The 27,053-nt window shown below is 48.6% G+C and overlaps 12 protein-coding genes across 12 annotated transcripts; 4 read left to right on the forward strand and 8 right to left on the reverse strand.

Moving 5' to 3' along the window:
- Nucleotides 1–1,774: 1,774 nt before the first annotated feature.
- EV420DRAFT_1650321 (MFS polyamine transporter) lies at nt 1,775–4,153 on the forward strand (the record flags this gene model as incomplete). The annotated part of the gene is made up of 15 exons (XM_060478430.1): nt 1,775–2,047; nt 2,099–2,198; nt 2,247–2,460; nt 2,508–2,618; nt 2,676–2,804; nt 2,861–3,045; nt 3,097–3,134; nt 3,187–3,230; nt 3,284–3,358; nt 3,403–3,456; nt 3,511–3,652; nt 3,734–3,759; nt 3,812–3,843; nt 3,912–4,030; nt 4,079–4,153. The coding sequence occupies 15 exons, from the start codon at nt 1,775–1,777 to the stop codon at nt 4,151–4,153; spliced, it is 1,617 nt and encodes a 538-aa protein (XP_060323800.1).
- Nucleotides 4,154–4,339: 186 nt separating this feature from the next.
- Nucleotides 4,340–5,189, reverse strand: EV420DRAFT_1581041 (flavin reductase like domain-containing protein). Its single transcript, XM_060474649.1, has one exon. It carries the CDS (start codon nt 5,086–5,088, stop codon nt 4,522–4,524), a length of 567 nt encoding a protein of 188 aa, XP_060323801.1. The 5' UTR covers nt 5,089–5,189; the 3' UTR covers nt 4,340–4,521.
- Nucleotides 5,190–5,676: 487 nt separating this feature from the next.
- On the forward strand, nt 5,677–6,710 carry EV420DRAFT_1650323 (uncharacterized protein; the record flags this gene model as incomplete). Its single annotated transcript, XM_060478431.1, has 3 exons — nt 5,677–5,703; nt 5,756–5,977; nt 6,030–6,710. 3 exons carry the CDS (start codon nt 5,677–5,679, stop codon nt 6,708–6,710), a joined length of 930 nt encoding a protein of 309 aa, XP_060323802.1.
- A 69-nt stretch (nt 6,711–6,779) lies between these two features.
- EV420DRAFT_1127759 (caspase domain-containing protein) lies at nt 6,780–8,514 on the reverse strand. The gene is made up of 3 exons (XM_060465958.1): nt 8,036–8,514; nt 6,987–7,980; nt 6,780–6,925 (listed from the first exon to the last, which is right to left on the reverse strand). Exons 1-3 carry the CDS (start codon nt 8,267–8,269, stop codon nt 6,849–6,851), a joined length of 1,305 nt encoding a protein of 434 aa, XP_060323803.1. The 5' UTR covers nt 8,270–8,514; the 3' UTR covers nt 6,780–6,848.
- EV420DRAFT_1127780 (uncharacterized protein) lies at nt 8,344–8,930 on the reverse strand. The gene is made up of 2 exons (XM_060465959.1): nt 8,928–8,930; nt 8,344–8,876 (listed from the first exon to the last, which is right to left on the reverse strand). The coding sequence occupies exon 2, from the start codon at nt 8,742–8,744 to the stop codon at nt 8,442–8,444; it is 303 nt and encodes a 100-aa protein (XP_060323804.1). The 5' UTR covers nt 8,745–8,876; nt 8,928–8,930; the 3' UTR covers nt 8,344–8,441.
- A 514-nt stretch (nt 8,931–9,444) lies between these two features.
- Nucleotides 9,445–11,106, forward strand: EV420DRAFT_1127745 (uncharacterized protein). The gene is made up of 3 exons (XM_060465957.1): nt 9,445–9,569; nt 9,625–9,843; nt 9,893–11,106. Exons 1-3 carry the CDS (start codon nt 9,543–9,545, stop codon nt 10,835–10,837), a joined length of 1,191 nt encoding a protein of 396 aa, XP_060323805.1. The 5' UTR covers nt 9,445–9,542; the 3' UTR covers nt 10,838–11,106.
- Nucleotides 11,107–11,231: 125 nt separating this feature from the next.
- Nucleotides 11,232–12,710, reverse strand: EV420DRAFT_1650326 (arylalcohol dehydrogenase; the record flags this gene model as incomplete). The annotated part of the gene is made up of 7 exons (XM_060478432.1): nt 11,232–11,354; nt 11,403–11,578; nt 11,630–11,830; nt 11,882–12,032; nt 12,082–12,306; nt 12,355–12,436; nt 12,490–12,710. The coding sequence occupies 7 exons, from the start codon at nt 12,708–12,710 to the stop codon at nt 11,232–11,234; spliced, it is 1,179 nt and encodes a 392-aa protein (XP_060323806.1).
- Nucleotides 12,711–13,751: 1,041 nt separating this feature from the next.
- EV420DRAFT_1127678 (ribosomal protein L14b/L23e) lies at nt 13,752–14,603 on the reverse strand. Its single transcript, XM_060465956.1, has 5 exons — nt 14,528–14,603; nt 14,269–14,475; nt 14,145–14,215; nt 14,010–14,087; nt 13,752–13,960 (listed from the first exon to the last, which is right to left on the reverse strand). Exons 1-5 carry the CDS (start codon nt 14,541–14,543, stop codon nt 13,913–13,915), a joined length of 420 nt encoding a protein of 139 aa, XP_060323807.1. The 5' UTR covers nt 14,544–14,603; the 3' UTR covers nt 13,752–13,912.
- Nucleotides 14,604–14,934: 331 nt separating this feature from the next.
- On the reverse strand, nt 14,935–17,919 carry EV420DRAFT_1581060 (fungal-specific transcription factor domain-containing protein). Its single transcript, XM_060474650.1, has 10 exons — nt 17,742–17,919; nt 17,677–17,682; nt 17,535–17,623; nt 16,453–17,480; nt 16,228–16,396; nt 16,055–16,172; nt 15,757–16,004; nt 15,538–15,698; nt 15,199–15,488; nt 14,935–15,148 (listed from the first exon to the last, which is right to left on the reverse strand). Exons 1-10 carry the CDS (start codon nt 17,830–17,832, stop codon nt 15,048–15,050), a joined length of 2,301 nt encoding a protein of 766 aa, XP_060323808.1. The 5' UTR covers nt 17,833–17,919; the 3' UTR covers nt 14,935–15,047.
- Nucleotides 17,920–17,943: 24 nt separating this feature from the next.
- On the reverse strand, nt 17,944–20,945 carry EV420DRAFT_1581063 (uncharacterized protein). The gene is made up of 8 exons (XM_060474651.1): nt 20,643–20,945; nt 20,440–20,528; nt 19,374–20,383; nt 19,151–19,319; nt 18,983–19,100; nt 18,524–18,932; nt 18,187–18,470; nt 17,944–18,127 (listed from the first exon to the last, which is right to left on the reverse strand). The coding sequence occupies exons 1-8, from the start codon at nt 20,728–20,730 to the stop codon at nt 18,033–18,035; spliced, it is 2,262 nt and encodes a 753-aa protein (XP_060323809.1). The 5' UTR covers nt 20,731–20,945; the 3' UTR covers nt 17,944–18,032.
- A 252-nt stretch (nt 20,946–21,197) lies between these two features.
- EV420DRAFT_1279032 (fungal-specific transcription factor domain-containing protein) lies at nt 21,198–23,372 on the forward strand (the record flags this gene model as incomplete). Its single annotated transcript, XM_060468112.1, has 6 exons — nt 21,198–21,264; nt 21,372–21,469; nt 21,514–22,529; nt 22,581–22,749; nt 22,799–22,916; nt 22,963–23,372. Coding segments are annotated over 6 exons (1,878 nt in total), but the record flags the coding sequence as incomplete, so codon positions are not given.
- A 1,449-nt stretch (nt 23,373–24,821) lies between these two features.
- EV420DRAFT_1127873 (P-loop containing nucleoside triphosphate hydrolase protein) lies at nt 24,822–26,559 on the reverse strand. Its single transcript, XM_060465960.1, has 3 exons — nt 26,367–26,559; nt 25,862–26,312; nt 24,822–25,805 (listed from the first exon to the last, which is right to left on the reverse strand). The coding sequence occupies exons 1-3, from the start codon at nt 26,507–26,509 to the stop codon at nt 24,903–24,905; spliced, it is 1,497 nt and encodes a 498-aa protein (XP_060323811.1). The 5' UTR covers nt 26,510–26,559; the 3' UTR covers nt 24,822–24,902.
- Nucleotides 26,560–27,053: the final 494 nt, after the last annotated feature.

The raw sequence follows: 27,053 nt of genomic DNA on the forward strand, positions 1-27,053 counted from the left end.
CAGCAATGAGGCATGTGCGTCAACGATGACGACAAAAGAACATACTAACAAACAAGAGTACATAAGAGACTCAGACATGGTGCATGGGCCATAGGCTGGATGGAGAGGGGGATACAGCTCAGCAGCAAGCCAATGAAAGATACGGCAGCATCTGAATCATCCACGGACAAGCGGGGAACCACAGACTGCGGGAAGGGAACGCGAGCGTCAGGCAAGCATAACTGACGAGGTCCGCTATTTCATGGAACAGCATGCCTGTAGTAGTGCTCGAGCCTTAGCTTAACCCATGAAAACCACGAAGCGGAAACCGAGTACAACCAAACAGGCAAGCTCCTTCGAAAAAGAGACTGCATACGGACGAAACACCGAGTACCACCAAACTGGTGAGATCCTTCGCAAAGGAGACCACCAGCGGACGTAACTGCCGAGTACCACTGCACAGGTGAGACCCTTCGCAAAGAGCACTACCTGTGGATGTAACAACTGAACACCACTGCACAGGTGAAATCCTTCGTGAAGGACACCACCTGTGGACGTGGACGTAACAAGGACGTGGCGCACGAACTTGAAAGCATCTATCCAAGACATGATCATGGTGGTGGTGTCGTTCGACTTGATCAGAGGTAGAGGCGTGCTTGGAAAGCAGAGCAGAAGTAGAGTGTCAAGGATCTGGCAGTGGAATAAGTCAGCACGGCGGCCATAGGCCTGGCAAAGCTTGATTTATTTACCTTTATTCACAAGGCGCGTTGGGGTGCTCTGTTAATGACAGTGTTAATATGTTAATTAATACCCTTTTTTAGCCCTACCTTCTTCCATATTATGCTGCGATACAACGCAATTTACTGCTGCAAAGCAGTGCGCAACATCCGTAGAAATGGACCCAAGTCTTCAGCGATCCATACGGCAGCACCTAGCCGATCTTTGTCGAACATTTCCGAATGAAATTTGCTATTTCTCCGTATACCAAGTCCTCTGCAGGTACGTACATGGAGCGCCGGATGAGCATTTCCAAGTTCCACTTCGGGTTTCCACGTCGTCGAAAAGGAGACACCGACGGCGACGTCAACAAAGCCAAACTCCACTCTTGTTTCTTACCATTGGCCGGCTAAACTGGCGCGTCTGAGGCAGTTCCTGGCAGCTACTTACGAAGCAAGTTCTATTACTTTGATTACCACATCCTCACAGCCGTGCTTGACAAACTATTTACGGAGGAAACAATTCATTCAAGGCTAACGAAAGTCGCCGTTTCTCACCAAATTCAATTTTCTGCCACGAGGTTGTGGAATCATGTTCATTGCCAGCGCCGCGAATATCTGATGCTTGTCTTTACCCACAAAGGTTTTATCGCACCAAGCGCTCAGTGCTCAATCTTCGATTCCATAACAGGATGCGAAGATCTGCTTTGCCATAAATATTTTCTTTTCAACAGCACCTGGGGCTTCGAACTTTATGCAGGGTTTATCGACTTCCCGTCGGGTGGATGTAAATCAGTCCTTCGTAGTCCTTCATATCTTGTTATCATGCTGTCTGGCGCCCCGGGCCGATATCTGCGGTCATTACTCGAAATTCCGAAATTCCGAGGTCCGAGCCATATCCGAACCCTGGAGTATGCTTCAACTTTCGCCCACAAATTCCCAAAATAGAACGTTCAACAATTCTTTGGAGGGGAAAAGTGAGTCAAGAAAAACGGGACTCCGGGTCAGAGGTTTAAAAACCTGCTGTCAGATGTCAAAGCTTCACTTCCACCACAGTGCAATACCTCTCTCATTCGACGATGCACCCCTGCAGTGGAGAACCGTCTCAAAGCAGCGGTCCTACCAATGACCCAGAGCACCCTGAGGGACTCGCTGTCAAATCGCTCCAGGACGTCGATGAGCCCAGTCTTGACCCCCGACTCAGCTTGTCGACGACCATATTACCCGCCTCGGATGACCTCGACGCTCCTCTATCACGCCAGTTAAGTCAGCTGGTACATCCAAGACAGGGTTGTGCCTCATCTGGTGATGTGGAGAAGAAACCTGACTTAGACTATGTCGAGCCACTATACGTATGTCAACGCCCTTCATCTCGCGTAATTTTCGCTTATGGACGCGGCTAGGTCGAGTTTGAGGTAGGTGACCCTCGAAATCCCGTTAATTTCTCGCGACAAAGGAAATGGGCAATCACTGTACTGTCGAGTTTTTCCACTCTCCTTGCTGGTACAGTGTTTTTTTTCTCTATCGGAACTCTAGCTAATCATTTATCAGCTATAACGGCAGCTGGGTATAATCTAGGGTTTGATTCTATGACAAGGGACCTCAACTGCACACGGTTCCAAGCAACCATCGGACTAAGCACGTATACACTCGGGTTCGGTATCGTTCCACTCTTCACCGCCTCATTCAGTGAAGAGTTTGGCCGACAACCATTGTACATCGTGTCCGCGGGGGGCTTCTTCATCATGTACATCATGGTAGCCTTGTAAGCCCTTCGCGTTTCAGCCCTTCACATACTAACCTTATCTTTAGGGCAAAGAATATCCAAACGGTGATAATCGCCCGCTTTCTGCAAGGCGGCTTTGGCTCAACGTGGGCCACTATGGTAGGTGGAACAATTGCGGACATTTGGGTCCCTGAAGAGTAGGCGCTAGTCCCTATCTTCCCGTAAGTACTCTGATCGCGCACGCTCACCTTTAGCCGAGGTCTTCCCATGACCATATTCACTATAGCTGCTATCGGAGGCACAGGCGTGGGACCCATCATGGCCGGGTGGATCGAAATGAACCAACGGCTTGAATGGAAGTGGATCCAATGGATCCAGATGATGTGGGTGATCTGTCTACTTGATGGAGTGATTGCGCGCTGATACATGCTTCGTGAAGGATATGCGGAATGTATATCGTATTGGTGCCTCTCATCATGAAAGAAACGCGCTCCTCGATCCTTCTCACCCGTCTGGCGAAGAAGATACGGAAGGAGACGGGTGATAAGCGATATCGAGCACGCATCGAAGATGAGCGGGCAAGTTTGCGTACGCTGATATTCATATCGTGTACACGTCCAATCCGTGAGTTTTCATTCATATTCTATGTCGATGGATATGAACAAACATGTGTAGACCTCATGTTGACGGAGCCCATCGTAGCAAGCTTCAGTGTAACTATAGGTTTCCCGTTTCATGTTTTATTGTAACTGACAAAGCGATTAGCTTTGGATTGGATTTTGCTGGGGTGTAGTATACGCACTGGTCGAGTAAGTTTGCCTATTCGTGTTCAGCTGACATTGCTGACTGACGCCCACGCCAGGTCAATACCCTTTATATTCCGGGACTTGCACAACTTCAATGTAGGTCAATTGGGTAGCGCATTTACCATCATGATGTACGTCATTTCCCCGATTGTTTGTACGTCCTGACCGTCCCTAGTGTCGGAAGCTTGCTTGGATTTATGACAAACGTCGTTCAAGAAAAATTATATCAGTAAGTTTGAGCCTTTTTTCATCTCAAACACTGACTTTACGTATACCTTGACAGCAAAAACTACCCGCACAGAGGTCCTGAAGCTCGGTTGTATATGGCCTGCGCTGCGGCTATCATGCTACCCGCCGGCATGTTCATCTACGCATGGACTTCATTCTCGTTCGTGCCGTGGATTGCATCTGCCATTGGTATCACGGTACGATCGCCCTTTTCAGTATCCTTCCTTTGATTAAATCAGCTTAGATATTCATGTGGGCGATATTCATAGTCTACCTAGGCAGTGTTCACATACCTCGCAGACACGTACGTTCAATTCAATTGTATGTCTGTTTCATGTTCATGACTTGGTCATTAGTTACGGTCCATTCGCTTCTTCGGCACTTGCTGGTCAGAGCCTTTGCCGTAAAGCTTCCTTGTCTTTCATCTTCCGCATGTCGCTTAGCCTTTTCCTCCAGGAAACCTCGCTGCGATGGCGTTCCCGCTTTTTACAACACAGATGTATAACAACCTCGGATATACATGGGCAAGCACGCTGTTTGCGTGTATAGCCGCTGTCATGATTCCCATACCCTTTGTATGTGGTCTCGCTTCCGGAGGGTTTCACGCTAATAGTATTTTGCAGATCCTGTTCTTTTATGGACCATCCATTCGTAGACACAGTAAATTCTCCAGCATGGTCCTGCACGGTAAATCATAGACATATCGTAAGAAGTTTAAGACTGTTAGACGACAAGGTTTTAGAGCAATGATACACTTGTATAACCTATATACTAATATTTCCTGTTGGCAATAATATATCTCAGCCCACCTGAATTTCAGTAGAAACAACACGATATCGCCGGATTGGTCAAAATTTCTAGGCCTATCATTATTTCTCACTGTTCTGGGCAACAGCAATGTCAAGGTGCATCGCGATTTATGAAGAAATCGTGTGGCATTTATTAGCTGGTAACAGAACGACTAGCCGGAACTTAAACACGGTGGACTCAAGAAGCCTGGCTTAGGCCGAACATCGCCGAAGGCAAAAGTAGCTAGAGAAAAGAAATCTATCCCTCGTCCCAAAGGTCATGTAGGCTTATCGGAATGCAGACACGTCGTATAAGTCCGATGTCGATAAATGAGCGGCAGCACCTCGCGCCCCGAACCAGCCTCCTGGTCAACCTTCTCTACTCTCAACACCTGAGCAAGATACAGCTGCGACGACAGCACCGGTGCCTTCGACAACTTCTTCTGCATACCCGATTCTAAAAACTCCAAATCATGCAACGGTATCGGCGACGTGACGAGGCGACACGAAACGGCCCCCAATGATCCAGACAGAATGGGTATCCCCTCCTCGCTGTGGGTATGCGGTATGCGATCCCACATGTTTTCTTCAGCGTTGACAAAGTCTTCTGCCCTGGGAGGCTGGTGTTCTGCGAGGATGTTCACGACGAGGTGCGGTGTGGAAGGGTCCGGGGGTGTATTTTGGATCGCGTTGGCCAGACGAGAAGGCATACGCAGGGAGAAAGCGACGAGGGGGTGGGGGTCGAGGGCAATGGACGTGAATGACGAGAGCGTCGCACCGTGGTAAGGGTAGCCCGAACGCGTCAAGGCTGTCACGACCGCTACGGGCTGGGCTGCCCTTCGCATGAGGTCACGGAAGCCATTCTTCACTGTCTCTTCAGTAAATATAGTGGTAGGAAGATTTTGAGTGAAGCGTCGAGCCTGCTGGAACCTTTGGAGAAGAGAAGTCATGGTCTTGTTGACAGATGGTGTCCATTTGACCTTTTGGCCTCGAAAACCAACAAGAACAAACTGAGGGCATCCGACTTCAACCTCAACCAAACCTCAACTTCGGGGCAGCAATACTGAATTATTCATTTTAGATTACACCGGTAGGTCTTGTGAAACTTTCCTCTTTTCCATCCTCTGTTTCGCTTTCTTTTAATTCATTCTTAGAGGGCTAACCCACAGCCTGAGGCACTGAGTCGATAGCGAGCTAATACATCGACAACGGAAATCACATTATGCAGGTAATTGATAACTGTATTAAGATCTAGCCTTCAACTATCAGGTAGGTCAGCATCGACATCAGATTTACTAGAGGGATATTGTAATGCAGCAATGTAGGACAAGATGCGATGATTCGCCGGAATCTGCTATTAAGCTAGTTCAATGATGAGGCGCTGACTAAGTAGAAAGCGGAAAGTTTCACTACCCTGTGGATAATACACCCATATGGTTTCAGTAGATCCTGCGTCGACGGTGAATTGTGATCTTTCAATGCATCTTGATCAGTATTCTAACGACCGACCAGGAAAATCCCTTACAGATTCTACTGAAGCGGCTCGAGGCCGACGAAGCTGTGGATGCGCTCGCGAAGCAGTGCGGCGTGGATGGATGGCTCGACTCTGTAGAAGTCTTGGATGCAGCCAGATCTCAGGCCTTGCAGATGGAAGAGGAGCTCAACGCCTTGCGCTTGAAAATTGCAAGAATCGAGAATGGTACCCTCCGCTCAGAACTGACAGCTTTTGCGAGAGTAAGCACTGTGTATTATTTCAGCACCGGACCTGGCTGAGTATTCACTGTAGCCTCCTCGCGACATCGACGGCTCCAGATTCTGGGCAGTCCTTATCGGTATTGACGGGTATAGACACCATCCACTGCATGGTTGTGTGTCGGATGCGCTAGAAATAAATGACTACTTACTCAACGACCTCGGCGTCCCCAAAGATTGCATCCAGCTCCTTCTTGGTCCCTCTGGCAAACACCGTGACTGCGCCCGCTGCCTTCCTGTAGAAATTTCCAACCCTTCTCGAGCCAACATTATCAGCACACTCTGCGATCTCATCACCAATCACAAAATCGAGAAGGACGACAGCATCATTATCTACTTTGCCGGGCACGGTTCATGCTATGATTACTCTCATTACCCCGGGAATCTCGACAATGGGAACTCAAAAATCTCATTTAAGGATCTGAAAATGATCACAGCGCTCTGTCCCATCGACCGTGGCAATCAGGATGGCGGCGTGCCCGTACCCGATATCAGCAACCGAGAGATCGACGCCATTCTCAGCCAAGTATGCGTTGAGAAGGGACATCGCATCACCTTCATCCAGGATGCCAGCCACGGGATGGATTTCGAGCTCGTTGCTCGCGTTAGCCTGGCGAGCCGCTTTATCAGATACTCGCGGAACTCGTATCTATTGGTGGTCAATCACGTGTTCGTACCAGTAAAATTTGGTATACTTTTCTCTTTACTCGATTGACTATGTACTCCGTCGCTCATGTACTACATCAATTCCGCACATTTGATTTCATACCCGCTATGACCATTTCAACACTGACCCTGCACTATACCTGAATCTGAAGGTGCAGTTCACGTTTGAACCCTGCACAGGCCAGGTTCATGAGGTTGTGCAGAACCGCCGAGCCGGTACAGTCGGACGAGTTGAACTCGATTCACTTGAGTCGGAGGAATGATCTGTAAGATTGTTGTCATCATCAGTTAGAATGTGGTTCGAGTCACAATCAAGAAAGCATACCTGGATCGGGCTGTTGTCGCTGGGTCTCCTCTGTAGGATGTGGCAACGATTCGCGAAACCACAGCGGCGAATGCTTGCGATCGCCTGTAACAACGGGGGTCCGGTTCTTCCAGGATGGCATTGTCTTCAGGAGCTCAACAAATGAACACCCAGCCTCGACCTGACTCGACTCGAGGGCACGAAGGAGAGCGTCTGTGAACAGACCATGATGACCAGACTTATCAACGATTTCTGAGGCCGACTGGTACGACTTGCAGGCAGCCAATAAGACGTGGGATGCCGTATTGGCAGTCCACTTTGGTGTCCACACCGACTGTTCCTTAGGCTTTTCAGGGTCGGGGTACCTCCGTAGCAAGGTGTCTGCGGCGGTCATCATGGCACCAAGGACAGTTGGTGATGCTGTGAGGGGATTTGCAAAGCGAATGGTTGATTTGGGTGTCATAGTAATTCTACCCGAGTGGCAGCAATCGAATATAACTGTTATATCGGGACCTTTCTCCAGTGACATCTGTCGCAGAATCACATTCAGCTCTCGCCCACTGATATCGGGTATGATTTCCGTGTCGCTGTTATCGCACCTATCAAGTGGACAGAGCGCCTCTACAAAACCCAAATTTGGGGTAGCGACTTCAGATCCATTGATCGTGTATGTGTCGTCGGGGATGGCGTATGCTGAGCCGTGTCCAGCATAATAGATGATGATGCCATCGTCCTTCATGATGTCGGGCTTTTCAACGAGGTCTGTTAAAGCGGATATTATCTGTTGTCGTGTGGGAGAAATCACACGGGCATCAGAGAGCTCGGGAGACGTGTCATCATGAGAAGGGCCGAGGAGTAGGCGTATGCGTTCTTTTGGAACATGGAGCCTCGTTTTCAGAAGGTTTTCTATTGCCAATGCATCTTGCATGCAACCCTCTAAAGCGGAATCGCCAGGATAAGCGTCGATGCCGATGATGACAGCCCAAAAGCGTCTTCCGTCGACTTCGTGGGGGGGCTATAGCATCCATTAGTCGCTATGAAGACCAAAAGAATACGACCATTTGTTCTACCTTGTCTATTCCTGCCAATTCAGTGCGGATGCATCTAAGCTCATGCAGAACGCGGATCTTCGAGCGTATGCGTTGGAGATCCTCCTCCACCTGAGCGGCCCACAGCATGGCTGCATCCACGACTTCAGTGTCAAGAACGTCTCCTAGGGTCATACCAAACCCGGCTGCGAGTTCCTCCTCAATCTTTTCATGACGCGTGAGCGCCTCCTTCAAAAAATCTTCCTGATCAACCATTAGACTGGCAAGGTGAAAACACCAGGTAGAATCAAACGGACCCTGGACATTGACTGCAATATCCTCTGAGTTCGATCACAGGTGATAAAAGGTGGCAACCCTGGGCAATGGAAGGATGGTGTTCAGGTCGACGAAGTCTGAACCAAAGAGAACAGTGAGGCGCCAGCTACCACTAGCGTAGAAAAATGGCGGATGGTGGGTGGAGAGAAGAAGAGAAGAAGACGAAGGCTGGGGTCGGGTTAAAGGTGGGGAGGATCTGCGAAGAAGTACTATGGCCATATCTAATTAGCGTAGTAATAAGGATATAAAAAGATGCACTGTAGCCCTTCTCGCCATCCACCGACCTCCGATAACTAACAAAAACCGAGAGAGAAGTGAGCAGGGCGTACGAACTTGTGGCCCTAGTAGGCACGACCAGACGACACAAGACGGCTCCTTGTGGCAACAAGAGCAGACTAAGACAATCAACTGACATTCATACTTATGTAGCTGTTTGTAGTCGTAGTGCAGGCACGGTATGTACTTCTTATGATCCGTTATTTATCATGCAGTACGGTGGTCGAAAGCTTGCTGTGTCTGCGGACGGAGGATCCAGAAAGAATGATACCTGCAAAATGCATGAGTGCTGGCAAGATCATTTCAACGTAAGGTAACTTACAAAGGGGATGTACCCCCTTATAAGAGAAGAACCTGGCTATGCAGCCTGACGCAAGCAACATACCTACCTATGGATATCCCAAACGTTATGCATCTGGCATAGTGAAAGGAAATTCCATCGCTAGGAGGCTTTCGGAAGGATGCGTCTGGGTGAATGCGGAAATATGGACGGTAATCGCTCTGACCGGCGAGATAGACCTGTGCCAATCGATCGTCACCTTGAATGGGAGGCAAACTTACGATCAAGACGATCCGTAAATCTGAGCTCAAATTTGGCGCTTTATCTTACACCTTCCTAAATAGATTTTGATACCCAATTGGGATCCCGCGTGCTCTGTTGCTCTTCAAAGCCAATTGAAGCTAGACCTGAGTCATTATCGGAATGCAGACACGTCGTATAAGTCCGATGTCGATAAATAAGCGGCAGCACCTTGCGCCCCGAACCAGCCTCCTGGTCAACCTTTTCTACTCTCAACACCTGAGCAAGATACAGCTGCGATGACAGCACCGGAGCCTTCGACAACTTCTGCATATCCGATTCTAGAAACTCCAAATCATGAAGCGCTGACTAAGTAGAAAGCGGAAAGTCTCACCACTCTGTGAACAGTACATCCATATGGTTTCAGTGGATCCTGCGTCGACGGTAAATAGTGATCCTCCAATGCATCTTGATCAGTGGTATTCTGACGATTGACCAGGAAAATCCCTTACAGATTCTACTGAAGCGGCTTGAGGCTGACGAAGTAGATACGCTCGCGAAAAAGTGCGGTTTTTCTGCAGGCCTCGACTCTGTAGAGGTCTTAGACGCAGCCAGATTTCGGGCCATGCAGATGGAAGAGGAGCTCAACGTCTTGCGCTCAAAAATTGCAAGGATCGAAAACGGTACTCTCCGCTCAGAGCTTACAGCTTTTGCGAGAGTGAGCATGTATCGTTCCTGCATTGGCATTGGCTGAACATTCACTGTAGCCTCCTCGCGACATCGACGGCTCCAGATTCTGGGCAGTCCTTATCGGTATTGACGGGTATAGACGCCATCCACTGCATGGTTGTGTGTCGGATGCGCTAGAAGTAAACGACTACTTACTCAATGATCTCGGCGTCCCCAAAGATCGCATCCAGCTCCTTCTCGGTCCCTCTGGCAAACACTGCGCCCGCTGCCTTCCTGTAGAATACTCCAACCCTACTCGCGCCAACATCATCAGCACACTTTGCGATCTCGTCACCAATCCCAAAATCGAGAAGGACGACAGCATCATTATCTACTTTGCCGGGCACGGTTCATGCTATAATCACTTTCATTACCCCGGGAATTTTGACAATGGAAACTCAAAAATCTCATTTAAGGATCTGAAAATGATCACAGCGCTCTGTCCCATCGACCGTGGCAATCAGGATGGCGGCGTGCCCGTACCCGATATCAGCAACCGAGAGATCGACGCCATTCTCAGCCAAGTATGCGTTGAGAAGGGATATCACATCACCTTCATCCAGGATGCCAGCCATGGTGAGTCCTGCAGTCTAGACTCGTGTTCAGACACACGCAACGTCTGTCCGCTGCCTATCTCGGACTTCGTCGCCATGCTCCGCGCTGCCGATGACACCATCCGGAGGCTCCCTGCCTTTTGTGAAAACTCCTTATGGGTTCCAGGATGGAAACAAGATACCGAATCTCACGTAGTATTGGCAGCTGCTGCATATGGCGATAATTATGAGCGATATGATGAAGATACCGGGTCTCATCATGGCATCTTTACGCACAAGCTTGTTCGCACACTCAAATCGGGTAAACTGGGGAAAAGATCGACGTTCCGTGATCTCATTTGCTGTATGGGACCCTTTTCATATAATCTGCAGGAGGCCATTGTCTCTGGAGATCACAAAAATGCACCTCTTTGGTTTCAAAATGAATGAACAGCCTCGCCACTACCAGACGTACTAGATAGCTACTGCTATAGTGGGAGGTGTCGGTAAATGTTCAGTACCATTGCATGCAATCAAGTTATATGCGTAAATACTCGAGCACATTCCAATTCACAGACTGCCTTCGACTCGGTAATGGAAACCTGGAATGCCAGGGAACATTAACCGGATTCTCCTAGGTTATCCCCATGCATAACAGACCCGTATAACTAGATACTCACTCTATGCATCAGCAAATACACCCTTCGACACAATCTAAGGTGCTGTGAGCTTCCCAGTCGATACAAATATCAATTGCATTACTTTCATAAATGTCTTAGCTATGAACCGAATATATTATTCAGAGTATTACAATGTTACCTTGCGTTCTCAAATTCTTCTTCCATCAAACCCCCCAATCTTTCAAGCTACGCTTAACGTCCGCGGGCCGGATAGCCTGACGAGCAGGCTGCTTCACCATACGCGCAGTGCTATTCAGCCCGAAAAAGTCGTATCTCGTTCCGTCACCCTATACACGATTAAATAGGATTCATGAGCAGGCACGAATATCACATACGATCATATTGCTGGGGAATCCAGGATCGAATGGGCGTGCACTTTCCAAGAATGCGATATTTTCTTCTGTGAGGGTGATGTCCAATGCCTCGATATTGGCCTTCAAGTGCTCAACCTTCCTGCCGCCGATGATGGGGAAGACATATGGCGCCTTTTGCATCACGTAGGCGATGGCCACTAGAAAAGACTTAGGGTGTGGCAATGATAGCAACGGCGTGGAACACAAACCAGCAGTGATGCTCTTGGCGCCAACTTCACGAGCAACCTTTTCCAGAGCCTTGCACATAGCCTTTTCTTCTTTGTTCCGCTCCCAGCTTTGAGTCATCATGTTCGCTCGGCCTTTCTCACCTGTCGTTCGTCGGCGTTCCTCTTCTTCATCAGTCCGAAGACGCCCACCGCACAAGACATCCCATGGAGCAAGTGCAAGACCTGCCCATCATTTAGTGCATGGATTATGATTTAGGAGGGGCGCACACATACCTAAAGAACGAGCCATCGGAATAATCTCACGCTCGAAGGAGCGATCCATGACATTCCAGTGGCCTTGGTAGATCACAAACGGCGTCTTTCCGTGATCTCGAGCGTACTGGTTAGCTTGAGCGACAACCCACGCAGGGGTGTCGGAGATCCCCTTTAGGAACGGTATAAGCATCGGGGTATGTGCGTGTTCAGAGACGTACTAGGTAGAGAACCTTGCCTTGCAGAACAAGATTATGCAAGCTATCCATTACCTCTTCAATCGAGGTATCCCAATCCCACCAGTGGAGATAGAGAATGTCGATGTACGACGTACGCAGCTGGTTCAAACTCGTAGTGACGCTGTTCTGGAGAGACTTGGCGTTGTTCCCCACGAAGTTCACCTTTTGTTTAATCTGATCATTGCCTCTGTGATAATTCATCGTGTACTGGGCAGGAATGTCAGCGACAATATGATGCGCCAAAAGCGAACAGACCTTTGTAGTAATGATGAGCTGTTCACGAATACCGCGTTGCTCAGCCCATTCTCCTATGAACCTTTCAGAGTCTCCGTCCTGACTGCAGGAAAATTAGTACGCAACGAAACGAATAGTCCGAGAAGAAAACCCTACTAGTTATTGGCAGAGTCAATGAAGTTTCCCCCCATATCGAAATATGCATCCAACAACTTGAAACCGGATTCCTTGCTCATAGTACCGAATACAGCTCCCCACTTTTCGCCAATGCTCATTCCCCCGAGCTGAATGGGCGATACTCGTACACCCGCTCGTGGTGAAAGAACACGATAGATACCGAGACCTGTGGGTGGTGGTGGTGCAGGTGGGAAAGACATGATAAGAAACGTTCAGATAGTGGTGGTTGAGTGAGATGAATGGGCATTGTCTGGAAAATGACCCTACTTATATTCTGGAGGATGACGAAAACTCTGACGATCTTAGTCTGTCGGCTGATCGACGCTTCGTCGGCGTGACCTTAACATCCGCAGATCCGTCGAGAATGTCGCGGTGTCGCGGCTTGGACGCGTAGTCCACGGTTACGCGTGGAGGCTTACCATCGTAGTGCGCGTCTCCGCCTATTTCTTTTACCGCTGTAAAATGCGTGTTCAAACCGCCCCTATGTGCAAGCTTTGGACGCCTGTGCCTGTAATAAATGTCATTAGCGTAGTTTGTAACCTGAAAACGAAGACATCATTACATGAAATTAGGAGCCAGATCTACAAATCCCAGGGTTTTTTTTTACTTCTCGGCAGACATTGACGCGGCCATATTGGCTTAGCTTGACATGGACCATCTGCATAAGGCTTCACGACGTCAAATATGAGCCAGTTGCTCTATCGAGGAGCCTAGAAATACAATCATTCGTGTTCGAATCAGTTTGACGCGAAAAGAAAGCAGTGATATCGGTTGAAAAGTCGGCGAATCAAAGCTCGGTCACGTGCAGAATGTTTCCTTAACTTCAGACGAAGTCCTGACCGAAAGTCGAACTCAGGCAATGTGCCCTTTTGTTTGTTCCTTTAACCACCAGCCAGCGAATGTTACACACCAAAATTTACACAAACCCTCCCAAAGAGTTACGATGCACTCCGTCTCTCGGAAGGGCAATTTCTCCATCATGACGGGGGAGCACACGACAGATACACTCAAACTGCTCAGAACGGTCCCCGAGATTTCCTTGGAGTTCTCCAAGTCTGCACGACGTTCGTGGCGCTCTGCCAATATATAAAACAACTAGTGGTCGATCTTTCTTGGGCGCTTGATCTTCTCAATTCTGCTCGAAGACCTGAGGTCAAAAGCCCAAAAGGATTTGCGGACAATTTTAACAGAGTCCACATTAGCCAAAAGCGAGATGCAAGAAGCCAACCAGACAGTTGACTAGTCTCTTGGATATTGCTGCTGTGGACCTGTATACGACAGATGCGGTTGCAATCTTGACAGTACGTCGAAAATTGGAGGCATGCAACATGGATTTTGCGGCATCATGTAGGTGTATTACAGCAATAACAAAAGAAGAGGGACTACGACCGACATGCTCCAATCATACCACTGTACCGGCGTTAGATGCAATACGCGGCCAGAGATCCGCCTATACAAAAGTCAGAGGAATGAATATCGGAAAAAGGGACGTGGCATACGCATTCTTTTGCGACAGGGCCAGTGATAGCAGATCCCTTCATTTCACCCTTGGGGTTAACGATAACACCAGCATTGTCCTGTATGTGCAACCTCTTAGAACATCCGAGAAACATGAAGATAAACGGAGAACGCACCTCAAAGTAGAGGAAAACACCATCCCGTCGGCGCCATGCTTTCCGTTGGCGGATAACAATAGCGGGCATAGCTGGAATGCTCGTCAGACTCCCTCCAGTTGCACGATAAAATTCCACCACGTACTCTTCTTCCTCAACTCGGGCTTTCCCTTCTTCACAGATGCAACGACCATATCACCAACACCAGCGTCAGGAAGTCGGTTCAGATGCGATCCGAATCCATATGGCTCAATGATAAAGAGGGATTTCGCCCCACTGTTATCGGCACAGTTGAGGACCGCACCCACAGGCAAACCGAGAGTCAAACGGTATTTGTTACCAGATGCTCCGACTAAGAAAAGTCACATTAGGATGAAATGAGGACGTTGGGACGACAGCCGTACCGCGTTGTTGAGCCATTTTTGAGGATAGTGTTTGTGGGTTGTCGTGAAATCAGGGAACTTTGGTGAGCTTCCAAACACGGACAAAGTTTAGTGCCGAGCGCGGCAGAGATGGGTATGTACAGTTTCACGGAGGTTACCGATACCTACAGCCGGCTTCTCGGCATCTCTGACAGGAAGTTCTCAACATCGTGAATGTTTTTCCTGTGGCATACCCTTCATATCATATCTATTGTTGCTTAAGTTTACTATATATATGCTGCGAGTACCAAAAATTTTCATCCTCTGAATCGCGTATACCCTTTGTTCACACTAGGTGCTCTTGAGGACGACGTAGAATGGATCACAGATCTTACTTTGTAGTCTTAATAATGTTGTCCCCAGCCTCCTCAGTGCTTCAAGCTCGTGTGCTCAACGAAAATTCATTGTACTAATTCCTCAATAAAATATATAGATATTAAGGCAATGGATAAGAACATGACATTGGCTACAAAGGTTGGTATTGGTTATGGTATACGGATATCTAAATGCTTGCCTGGCTGGCAATGAATGAGTCGATATTGGGCAGATACGCCTCCAAGTTCTGCCATCCATAATCTGCGTCTGGCATCAGAGATAACTCCCCTACGTATAATATGTCAGATGAATATAATACCATGGATGCAGAGACTGACCATTCATATTGTCTCCCGTTCCCAAGGCATCTATCCCCTCAAAGCCGGCGCCTAATATATAATCGTCTAGCGCATACGAGTGAGGTTCATGTCTTTGCCGGCTCTCCATCACCTCCGCAGCATCCATCGGAAACGCCCATTCCGCTCCATTCATTATCGTGTTGAACGGTTCACCTCCAAAGTCACCATCGTCTCCAGTCTCTTCTCTTGATCGTTTCCTCGTCTCACTTGTTCCTACATCGGTGCATATGACGGGAACGTCAAATTCAGAAAGTTCACGAATAATGTCACTGTTCACAATGTATTAGCATCAGATTTAAACCATCTCATGGAACTTACTGGTGTCGCCCAGCTGCCTGATACCGGGTCTCGTACATGCTCAGCACCGCCATGCATCTGCGGACATCCTCCATCTCACGTACGGGATTGGTGGATAAGCCAAGGCGCTTTCCGCTCCACACATGAAGGAGCAGCACAACGGCAGATTGATACGTCGCACTCTAATTCGCGGTTGTGAACAAGGACAATCATTAATACATAGGACAGTAAGAAGCGTACCAAAGTGTTTGGCATCCCTGGTACACCACCCTTCTTGCAAAACGCTTCTACCATATGACAACAAGACCGCGCTGCATTGGTGCAGATAGCAAGGGAAGGAAAGTTTCCATTTGATTTCCCTTTACCCAGCCCGCGAATTCGTGGCATGAATGGACGATGCACAAGCATCTGAATCCAGTAATATGATGCATACAACGGGGCGGACTGACACCGAAATGTGTCACTCATATTCTGGGGGTCCCATCTCACTGACAAAGGTCTTCAGACAAGTCCAAATCAATATGTTCGGCTAACGTACGATGATCGGGAAGTTGATCAATCCAGCTATTCAGTGCAGAATCGAGTTCAATGACCATGTTTTGCTCCCATTCCGTAGTGGGAATCGCTTCCCATTGTTTGGGGCGTTTGACAGAGTACTGTTCAGTTTGTGAGATTGGAAAGGCACGGTGCAGAAAGGTTGCTAGAACATACAATCGTCATCTGGGCAGTATTCAAAACATCAAGCAGTTTTAAGTGCATGACCCAAGCAGTTGGTATCGCCAATTTGTTTCTCGGTTGAGTCCACGGGTTTGCAGGATCGGCTAATTCCTCTCCAGGCCAGTATTCGTCATCAACTTCCAAGGGATAATCCACATCAAACCTACACACATAACTTTGTAAGCGGAAGGTACGTATATATACATGCACGACACCCACTGCTCAGAATGCATCGCCCTAGGCCTCCCGCCCATGGCACTAACGAAAGTGTCAATCATCACCAACGCCCAAAAAGCTCGCTTCCATAGCTCGTCCTGCGCTCCCCACTCCTTGACAATTCGTTTCCGATGCGCCCCGACATCCTGAGCCATACGAATGCCAACACCTGCCAAGAGCCAGATAGGCTCCGGTGTGGACGAACCATACAAGAAGAGAGTCATGAGCGGTAGAACTTGAAGATCCCAGATCGTTGGCGGTGAGGAGTAGGCATTTGGAGGGTTGATCCGGATCTGTAGGTACCATTGCCAACCAGCGCTGTGCCCTTCTCCTACCCGTGGATCGTTCGAAGAACGAGATGCAAGAGCACATACAGCTAGAAGGAGTTTACCGAACGTGGTGGAAGTATGGTGCAACCCTGAAGAGACGGAGCGCTTGAAAGAGGGACCGTGTATAATACATACGCAGCGGTTAGTGGTAGACAGGAAAAGGTCGACGAGGTCATCAATGAGGTCCGGTGGAGGGAAGACCAAGGGAGGTGAAGGGCCGGTAGTCGGCTGTTGCCACGGATGGACCTTCCAGAACGCTGGTCGTCGGTTATCAAGAAACGTCGAAGTGGAAGAAGTTGCACTTTTCAAGTCAATGGCTGTTTTTACGAGCATGATCCCGCTTGATTTACCGTAATGACGCGTGCGACTTTGACTGACGGTGATTCGATTCAACGGTTCGGTGAGATAAATGCAGTCGTCTTCATCATCATCATCATCTTCGTCAAAATCAGATTTGGACTCGGTGCCTTTGGGGGATGTCGAGCTAGATGGACTGCGAGAGTAATCTTGTCGTGTTGCAGCAAGTTCTGCTTCAAGTTGGCGTACGTACCGCGCCAAATCAACAAGGATGCTGCGCACGAGAGTAGGATCATTGGGAACAACATAATTTGTGGATGTGGAAAGGATAGCATTGATATGAACTTGGAGATCGTCTCTCGGGGATACATTAGTACCATTTCCTTTGGTCCTTCGTCGTCTGGTCTGCAGAAAAATGTGGTATTAGTCATGGTTACACCAGCAATAGGCAATACGCACCTTCTTTGTCGTTGCAGCTACATGCGTGCACTCAGAATTGAACGCTATACAGTTCGAGCATTTGCCGCCAGGCATTTTTGCGCTATCGCCTAATAATTTGTTGAGATAGCGTCTTCGGAATTGGCGTCATAGGCACACTTACATCGTACTACAATGCCAAGCATTAGTACATAATCGAAGATATAATCAAAGATGCCGACTACTCACTCTTCCGCTGCCTGCAAATGTCGCACGAGCCCTGTAAACGCCTTTTCTTCGAGCCTGGCACCGGCTGCTCAGTGTTCTCGTCCCTTGTCATGGTGGTAGAGTTCAGGGGTATAGGGTTACGGCACTGCCACAGCTTGCCGGCACTACTGACGCACACACGAATGGCTTCGGCAGAGCCACGTACTTCATCATATCGTTGGTTCCTGACAGTTCCTGGCTTAGAAATGTAATGACACGATCAGGTACAGTAACAAATGTCGAAGAAATAAAATATATATATAATTGACTGAACTACCTCATTCCTAAGAACTCATCCATATTAGCTATGTACATTCCAAAGTCTTGCCAGGCGGCACCCTCATCCCTAAGAGCGATATCCTGAGGATCTATGAATACATGCCATTAATCCGACGGTACTAAGCAGTAAAAAAACGAAACCACTTGCCTGAAAATACCCCGATTCCCTCCCCAACTCCCGTCGCCAACATATAATCATGCGAGAAAGACGGTACTTCTCCAAAAAACTCGCCATTGTCTTGGAAATAAGATTGCCAATCGCCCATCAGCTCAGTAGTATGGAGCGGCGGCATCCATTCATTAGCATTCGCTTCAGAAGAGAAATCAAAATATTCTTCTTCATTGTCATCACGAGCACGTTTGTTGCTCTGTTCAGGTTGACTGTCTGGTCCATTGGGGCCGCCATTCTCAAACAATTCGCGAATAATGTCACTTTAGCCATAAATCAGAAATCAATACTTATACAATGAAGGAGGAATACTTACTGATATCGTCCTGCAACAAGATACCGAGACTCATAACTGCCTAACATAGCCATACACTTCTTGATATCTTCCCCTTCTCTCGCAGGATTCGCTGAGAGCCCCAAGCGTTTCCCACCCCAGAAGTTCAACAGGAGAACTAGAGCGGAATGGAAAGCAGACACCAGAATATTAGGCAGAGCCATTCCACCTCTTCTCGCGTGTACATCTAGAACATGACTGCATGACCTCGCTGCATTGGCACATATTGCAAGTGCAGGGAAGTTGCTTTTCAACTTTCCAGAGCTCTTTTTTGCACTAGGCCGCGGAATGAACGGTCGGTGAACCTGCAGTTGCACCCAATAAAATGTGGAGTACAGGATCACAGATCGATCGAACTGTTGTTGGTCCGGTTTGTGGGGGTCCCAACGTACTAGATTGTCTTTCAATAACGTCGAGACTTACATGGAGCAGAATACGCACAATAATCAGGTATAGAGTCTATCCATTTGTTCAGGGCGGAATCAAGTTCGACGGCGACGTTCTCATGCCATTCAGATGTCGATATAGCGTCCCAATATCCAGATCGCTTAATTGAATACTATACTTCGTATAAGCAGTAGTACGTTTGAGAGCTAAAAACAGACAAACAATTGTTACTTGAGCAAAACTAAGGATCTCTAGCAGTTTGATGTTTAATATCCATGACACGACGTCAGCGGGCTTGTGCGAAGGTTGAGTCCATGGATTTTCTGGATCAGCAAGTGGCTCTCCTGGCCAGAACTCTTCGTCCACTTCTAAAGGATAATCTATATCAAAGCTAAAAGATTATGAGCCGACAGTATCACGGAAAGTGTCGATGCCGGACACTGACTTTTCTGAAGTTGTTGCCCGTGGCTTTCCATCAAAAGCGCCGACGAATATATCTGTAACCACCAACACCCAAAATACCCTCTTCCATAGCTCATCCTCGACTGTCCACTCCTTGAGGGTCACCAGGCGTTTTCGGTGAGCTCTAAGATGTTGGGCCATTCGAATTCCCAAACCAATAAGGACAAAGCAAGGCTGAGGTGAGGTCGTCCCATACAAAAACAAAACCATCAGCGGCAAAAGCTGAAGTTCCCAGAGCGTCGTCGAATCTGAGAACTTCGATAGATGAATGGGTCGTAGCTGAAGATACCATTCCCATCCAGCTTGTTCAAGAGGTCCGACACGAGGATCATCCGAGTAGCGGGACGCATATGCACAAACTCCTAAGACAAGGTTTCCGAAATTACGCGACGTGAGATGCCTTCCAGCAGCTATCTCGCGGCGGAATGTAGGACCGTGGAGAAGACAGAGGTGTATGTTTGTGGTGTTGAAGAAAGTGTCGACCAAATGATCGAGGAAATCAGGAGGAGGAAACCTAAGAGAGGGGAGGTCTTCAGGTGTCGGACGCTGCCATGGATGGATTGTCCAGAACTGGGGTCGGCGAAAAGTTGAAGTTGTAGGCGCAAACTGATCGTATGCATGTTTCATCTCAATGGTACTTTTTATGAGCATCATGCCGCTGGATTTATCAAAATGTCGGATACCCTTTTGATTGATGGTAAAGCGACGAAGGGCATCAGTAAGTTCATAGCTTTCAGGTTCTTCGTCAGAGGAAGCAGGGTCAGTGCTGCTGCTGGAAGAAGGGTCTACAGAAGGCGGTGATGCATGATTCTTGGCCGCAGCAAGGTCGGCCTCAAGCTGCCGTACATAGCGCGCAAGGTCCATTAGGATTGGGGTATGGGTATTGGGGACGTTGTAGGGCGCACTTGATGAGAGAATAGCATTGATGTGGGCTTGTAGGTCTGTTTTTGGAGCTGGAACAGGCTGAGGCTGATAATGCATGCGTATTCGAGTCTATTCGGTTGTTATTTAGATGAGGTAAAAAGTGGATAAAGAAATTCTATGCTGACCTTCTTGGACATAACATGAACATGTGTACATTCCGAACCAAACGCTATACAGTTCGAGCATTTATTCCCGGGCATGGTTGCACTGTCGCCTAGTATATAGGGAATAAATCTGGGGTCGATCGAGTAATCAACATCGATTCACGTACACCGAACTGCTCTTAATTAGCACGCTGATGTCGCCAGGCAAGCAAGCGTCTACTCACTCTTTTTATTCCTGCATATGTCGCAGGCGCCTTGCAAACGGCGTTGCTTGGAGGGAATTGGGCGCGTCGATTCGCCAGGTTCAGACATGTTGTGGGAGCGAGATGATTGACAGCACCGCCCTATATACGATCCTGGAAATTTGGATTATGCCAAGACAACGACTACACAGCGGTCAACCTTGTTAACGTTTCACACCCTGCATGAATTACGTATCAAGGAAGCGTGCATTCTTCTGTTACGCAACTTCAAGTAAGTATCCAGGCGAAGATGGACGTAGGAAGCCAAGATTCAAATGACCGCCTATCTCGGCCCGGTCCTTCCCCTTCAATTTTTCCCCAATACCTTTTCCTCCACCTAGCTCGGACTCTTGATAATTTACTTGGAAGCTTGAGGCATGCTTTGCGTGTAACTCTGATTCTTCAAATAACATCAAGCCAAGTCTAGAACAGACCTAGCTGACGGTAGTTTTTTGTTATCGTGGCAGTGTCAGTCAAAGCTATCTTCACCTGAACTGTCGTGCATCATGCTTGAAGAGTCGGAATCGTCGCAACCGGCCCACTGTTCCTCGTCCCAAGAAACGACGGCTACAAGGTGCCTGTGACATTTGCAGACAGAGGAAAAGTACGCACCCGTATTCATTCTAATTTGGATACCAATACTGACGATATGTCAGTTCGGTGTAAGTTCTGACCAATGAACCACAAAAGGTCGTGCTTTTATGATATTAGGCGACAGTGCAAATATGCCGTGGAGGAAATGCTCGAACTGTGTAGCTTTTGGTTCGGAATGTACGCACATCGCTGCGTCGGCGAAAGTTCGTATGTTGGTCAACTCGTGGTCCTTTCATTCTACAATTAAAACTCCACGTAGGGTCGAACAACACAAAATTTACCTGGAAAACACGAGATCGTTAAGGAGGACCTTCAAGTCCATATCGATGCGATCCTTTCAGATACTACACCTTACGTTGTTCCAAATGACCATTCCCTCGTCCGTGCAATCCTAGTTGACCTCGCGAGCTATGTACGGCAGCTCGAAGCCGATCTTGCTGCAGTCAAGAGCCTTGTCTTAACACCCTCATCCTCCTCACAAACTTCCCAGACTGCTGAGCCCTCAGACGAAGAAGCTGACGAGTCGAGTCACGATTACGTTGACGCACTTCGTAGCTTTACCATCAGTACAAGCAACGTTCGATATTTCGGTCGATCAAGCGGCATGATGTTCATAAAGAATGCCATAGAGATGAAGAATGCCTACAGCAACTCCCCGTCAACTACTCTTGACCTTCGCCGACCCCACTTCTGGACAGTTTACCCATGGCAACGTCCAGCTCCAGAAAATGTACCTCCCCTAAGGTTTCCCCCTCCGGACCTTCTAGATCATCTCGTTTCCATTTTCCTCAACACGACGAACGCACATTTTTTCCTCCTACATGGACCTTCTTTCCGTCGCGAGATTGCTGCAGGGACGCATTTTTCATCTCGCGATTTTGGCAACCTCGTTCTTGGGGTATGTGCACTTGCTTCGCGACACTCGGATGATCCTCGTATCGGACCATTGGCGCAAGCTGGATGGGAGTGGTATCTTCAATTGCGACCTATACATCTATCAAGGTTTTCTACTGCGGCAACATTATGGGAACTGCAGTTGTACCCTTTGATGGTCTTGTTCCTGTATAGTACGACGAGTCCTGAAGCATGCTTTCTTCTCATCGGAGTGGGTGTACGATTAGCCCAGGACGTTGGCGCACATAGGATGCGTATCAAACCCTTGGAAGAGTGGACGATTGAGGACGAGCAATGGAAAAGAATCTTCTGGGCACTGGTTGTCACAGACGTCTTCGTCAGCGCGTTTGTTGGGAGACCAAGGGCGACGACTTCTGAACAGTAAGTACATGTCTGGTCCTCTTCATTTTCACCAGTGAATCCTCTCTGTAGCTTCGACCTGGAGCTTCCCTTGGAAGTGGATGATGACTACTGGCCAGGGGAGGTCCTAGCCGACCCAGATCACCCATGGACCCAACCTTTGCACAAACCGGCAGACGTGAAAGCATGGGTTCTCCACATCAAACTCCTGGATATTCTCAGCTTTGCGCAGATAACCATCGTGAGCAGCTCTGTTGCCTTAAGTTCATTTCACTTACCGCCAAGTACAGTACACTACCAAGCGTTCTGCATATTGGGACGCGATATCCACGCCCGAATGGCACCAGAATATTGCCATCGAGCTCGACTCGGCTCTCAACAAGTGGATTGATTCCATTCCTGATTATTGTAAGGACCTTACTCTGATAACGCATTTATACTGAATCTGTTACAGTGCGCTGGGATCCACACAATCCTGATCAATATCACTTCGACCAGTCCGCGCTCCTCTACTCTACGTATTACTGGGTTCAAATGCAAGTTCATCGAAGGTTCATACCTAGTCCCAGCACCAGCAAAGACCCCGGGAAGTTGAACAAGGGTTTCCCATCGCTTTCTATCTGTGCCAACGCCGCAAGGACATGCAGCCATATAGTGGATATCCATGCAAAGACGAGAATGCTCGCGCTTCCAAACCTATTAGTAGCAGTATTCCACTCGGCTCTGGTACTCCTACTGAACCTTTGGGGAGGAAAACGCTTAGGCCTATCGACGAATCCAAGCAGGGCAATGGAGGATGTGTTCAAATGCATGAACGTCATGCGTAAATACGAAGACAGGTACCTTGTCGCGGGGCGGTATTAGTACGTGCTTTGCTGAAGACGTTTGACTTTGTTTGTTGATCACCCGGGAAAAGTGATATCATCCGTGGACTATACGAGAGTAACGTACCTACCGGTGACTCAGACAACGAACCGACTAAGAAACGTGGTCGCGACGAGGGTGGTGAACAGAATCTTCCACTGAACTTGGAGACGATACCCGTAGGAAACACAGAAGAGTGGACTCTACCGTTATATACCAGTGAACTCATGATGGGGGACCAAGTTTACGACTGCGGAAATTTGACTACAAGCGGCTCGTCGTTGGATGAATATATGATGGCAGCAGGTGTCGGTAGCAGTCTCGGAGTATCCGGTAGGCCGTTCAATTCATTGTTTCCGGTTTCCATGCTCATTGGATTAGGCACCAATGTATCTTCATCATCGGAAGGGGGTGACTTACCAGCGGAGTATCAAGACTTCGGTACATACTTGGCTAATATGGAAGAATTCTTAGGAATGAGGACGGATTGAGTGGGTGGGACTGTATTCCAGCTCTAGAACTAGCAATGTGGATGTACCTTCATGGGATGATGTAAATTTTCAACACATTATTTCTCAGACTGACAAGGCTTGATGAATTTTGCCTTACGTATGTACCTATATTAGTCTTAGATAGCGCACACACAGGCTCAAAACATAAACATAAACGACGACTTTCACATATAACGACTACTACGAACTACTACGAAACTACGAACTAGCAAAAAAGAAAAGACAAACGATACAATGTACAAAAAACACCCTTTAATTCTCTACTCTAAGTATCTCTAATTATGCGTGTAAAAAACCGTCTGCGATGGGGTATATCAGTCGAAAAGCACTTGTACTTGGGGGGTATCTGGGGGTGTGAATGTCTACCGATATACCGTTACGGTCCGTCGCCGTAAGTATTAAGGGGAGGATGTAAGTAACCTAAGTCGGACGGATTTTTGGGGGGGGGGGATGATTCGTGATAGATATACAAGTAGAGATAGCGCATGAGTTCTGCATGGGGTGCATTCGTTCGTCGGCGTAAGGGGCATGAAAGCATAATAAAAAGGGGGGGCATTATGTGATTTTAGGTTTGGATGGTGATCGTCGTCGTCGTCGAAGGTGGCGCGTCGAAGGGATTTACCACCAACCTTGGCCTCCTCCGCCTCCAGTGGAGCCACCGCCGTAGCCACCACCATAACCTCCTCCACCAAATTGAGCACGGCCGCCGTAGCCTCCTCCACCATAACCTCCTCCGCCGTAGCCTCCGCTGCTGCCACCACCGCCGCCAGCTCTGTAATCACGGCCACTGTTGCCACGGCCTCCTCTACCACCTCTACCTCTACTTCCTCGGTAGCTTCCACCGCCACCAAACGTAGCTTCGTGCGCAACTGTCTCCAACCAGCTGGGAATCTCCTGGTTGGCCTCCCTAAGGAGCTCAACAAGCTCTTTAACGATGTTCCTGTTGCCTCGGTTGAAGAAGGCTGTACTAACACCAGTGTTCCCGGCACGTCCAGTACGGCCAATACGATGCACGTAGTCATCGATTGTCGCTAGGAAGGTCGTAGTTAACGACGTGTGTGACGTTGGGGATATCAAGGCCACGAGCGGCTACAGCAGTAGCCACCATGATAGGCGTCCGGCCGGTCCGGAAAGTTTGCAAGGCCATCTCGCGCTCACGCTGGGTGCGATCACCGTGAATGGACGTGGCGGGAAGGTTATTGCCCATCAAGAAATCGCTCAGCATATCGGCCATGCGCTTGGTCTCAACGAAGACCAATGTTAGACCCAGATCACCGGAGTCCTTGCTCTGAGATGCCAAGATATCAAGTAGGACGCTTCTCTTGTCAGCGTCCTCGACGTACTCGATCTTTTGGGTGATGTTCTCGCTGGTGCTTCCAACACGACCGACGCTCAAGAAAACGTAATCCTTCAGGAAGTCCTTGGCAAGGATCTGGATGTCCCTCGGGAATGTGGCACTGAACATGAGGGTCTGGCGCTCGTGGACACCAGGCATGTCCTCGCCTTGCACGATGCGGCGAATCTGGGGCTCGAAACCCATGTCAAGCATGCGATCAGCCTCATCAAGGACGAGGTACTTGATGTTGGCGAGACTAATACGTCCACGCTCGATGAGATCAACGAGACGACCGGGTGTAGCGCTCAACAGGTCGCAGCCACGTTCGATGAGACGAAGCTGCTGGTTGATGTCGGCGCCACCATAGACGACGGCAGGACGGACCCAAGACCGGTAAGCAAACTTGCGAGCCTCCTCGTGAATCTGAGACACCAATTCACGAGTAGGCGCTAAAATAAGGGCCGTAGGGTAGGCTTTTCGGGAACGGCCGTAAGAATTCGATTGATCAGGAGGCGCACGAGGTCCGTCATGGAAGGATGCAGAAAGAATGGGGAAAAGGAAGCCACCTGTTTTACCGGAGCCAGTCTGTAGAGGCAAAGCATTGAGAACATGTCCCATCAACAGGAGAAAAAAAAATTTACCTGAGCACAGGCCATGAGATCCCGCCCATTAGCAACAATGGGAATAGAATACTTTTGAACAGGGGTAGGGGTAGTGTACATGGCGTAGCCGATATTTTCGAGTAAGACTGGGTCGAGAGGGGGAGAAGTGAAGGCGACGACTGGTTCTGGAACGGAAGCGCCAGTCGCTTCTACGGGGATATCATCGTACTTTTCAAAGTTGATACCGGTGTGCTGCTTGGAGGGATCCGTCGGGTCACCAAAAAGCTCCTTCTCGAGGCGCATGTTGCGCCCACCAACGACATGACGACCGTCTTTCCATACTCCAAAGCCAAAAGTCTCACGAGGCTGCGAGGGCTGCGACCAGTCACGGCCTTGCGATTGAGGCAGCCCTCCACGGGAGGGTCTGGCGGTGTAGGAGCGAGTAGAATTCGGAGTAACTGAGCGGGAATCGTTCCAGCCGGTTCCAATGCTAGAAGAGAGGTAAGAAATGAGAAAAGAAAAGAAGAAAAAGATAAAAACTTGCCTGTTCTGGTGAAGATTGGGGGAAGACGACGCTCGCTGGGAGCTCCTGAGATGAGGAGGAACGTACGCCGACTTGTTAATGTCCAATGAAGAGAATTTGCCCTCGAGACCAGACGAGGGGCCGTTTACGATTGCATTTGTCATATTATGAGAGTGCGAAAGAAAGGGATGCGAACCACAAAGTGGGAGTGAAGAGAAGAAAAGCGCTGACAAACAAAGTAAAATTTGATGCTCTGGTCACGTGGAGTGGCTGTGTTTGCCAAGGCCCATAGCCGAAATTGATATTGATCCATCATTGGTTCATCATCGGAGTCCCTTGGAGGCAGTACGTTGGGCGTGGGGAATGCATATCGCTCATGTAATGTGATCTTACTGATAATGAATTCTTGACAGCTCATGCCAGTTCTCCCAGGCAATGTGGTGGTGGAAGGACCATAACCTTCACGTGAAATACTATCACCTCGACCTAGGGAACGCTTCTGTATAAAGTAATTGAGGAATGAGTGGAACCGCGTCATCAGAATAACTTCATTTTGGTCCGAGGAAATGCCATGCATCTCTTCGAATTCGTGATGCATCACTGATTGCAATCGACACGGAATAGAGAGAGCCGAGGTACCCGATAAACCTGCCAGGACTCGACATTTATTCTAGGATATAGAGCAACTTCTACACTACTTTAAAGTCA

This window comes from Desarmillaria tabescens, assembly GCF_030435595.1.
Source record: "Desarmillaria tabescens strain CCBAS 213 chromosome Unknown EV420scaffold_73, whole genome shotgun sequence".
In the NCBI taxonomy this organism is placed as follows: domain Eukaryota; kingdom Fungi; phylum Basidiomycota; class Agaricomycetes; order Agaricales; family Physalacriaceae; genus Desarmillaria; species Desarmillaria tabescens.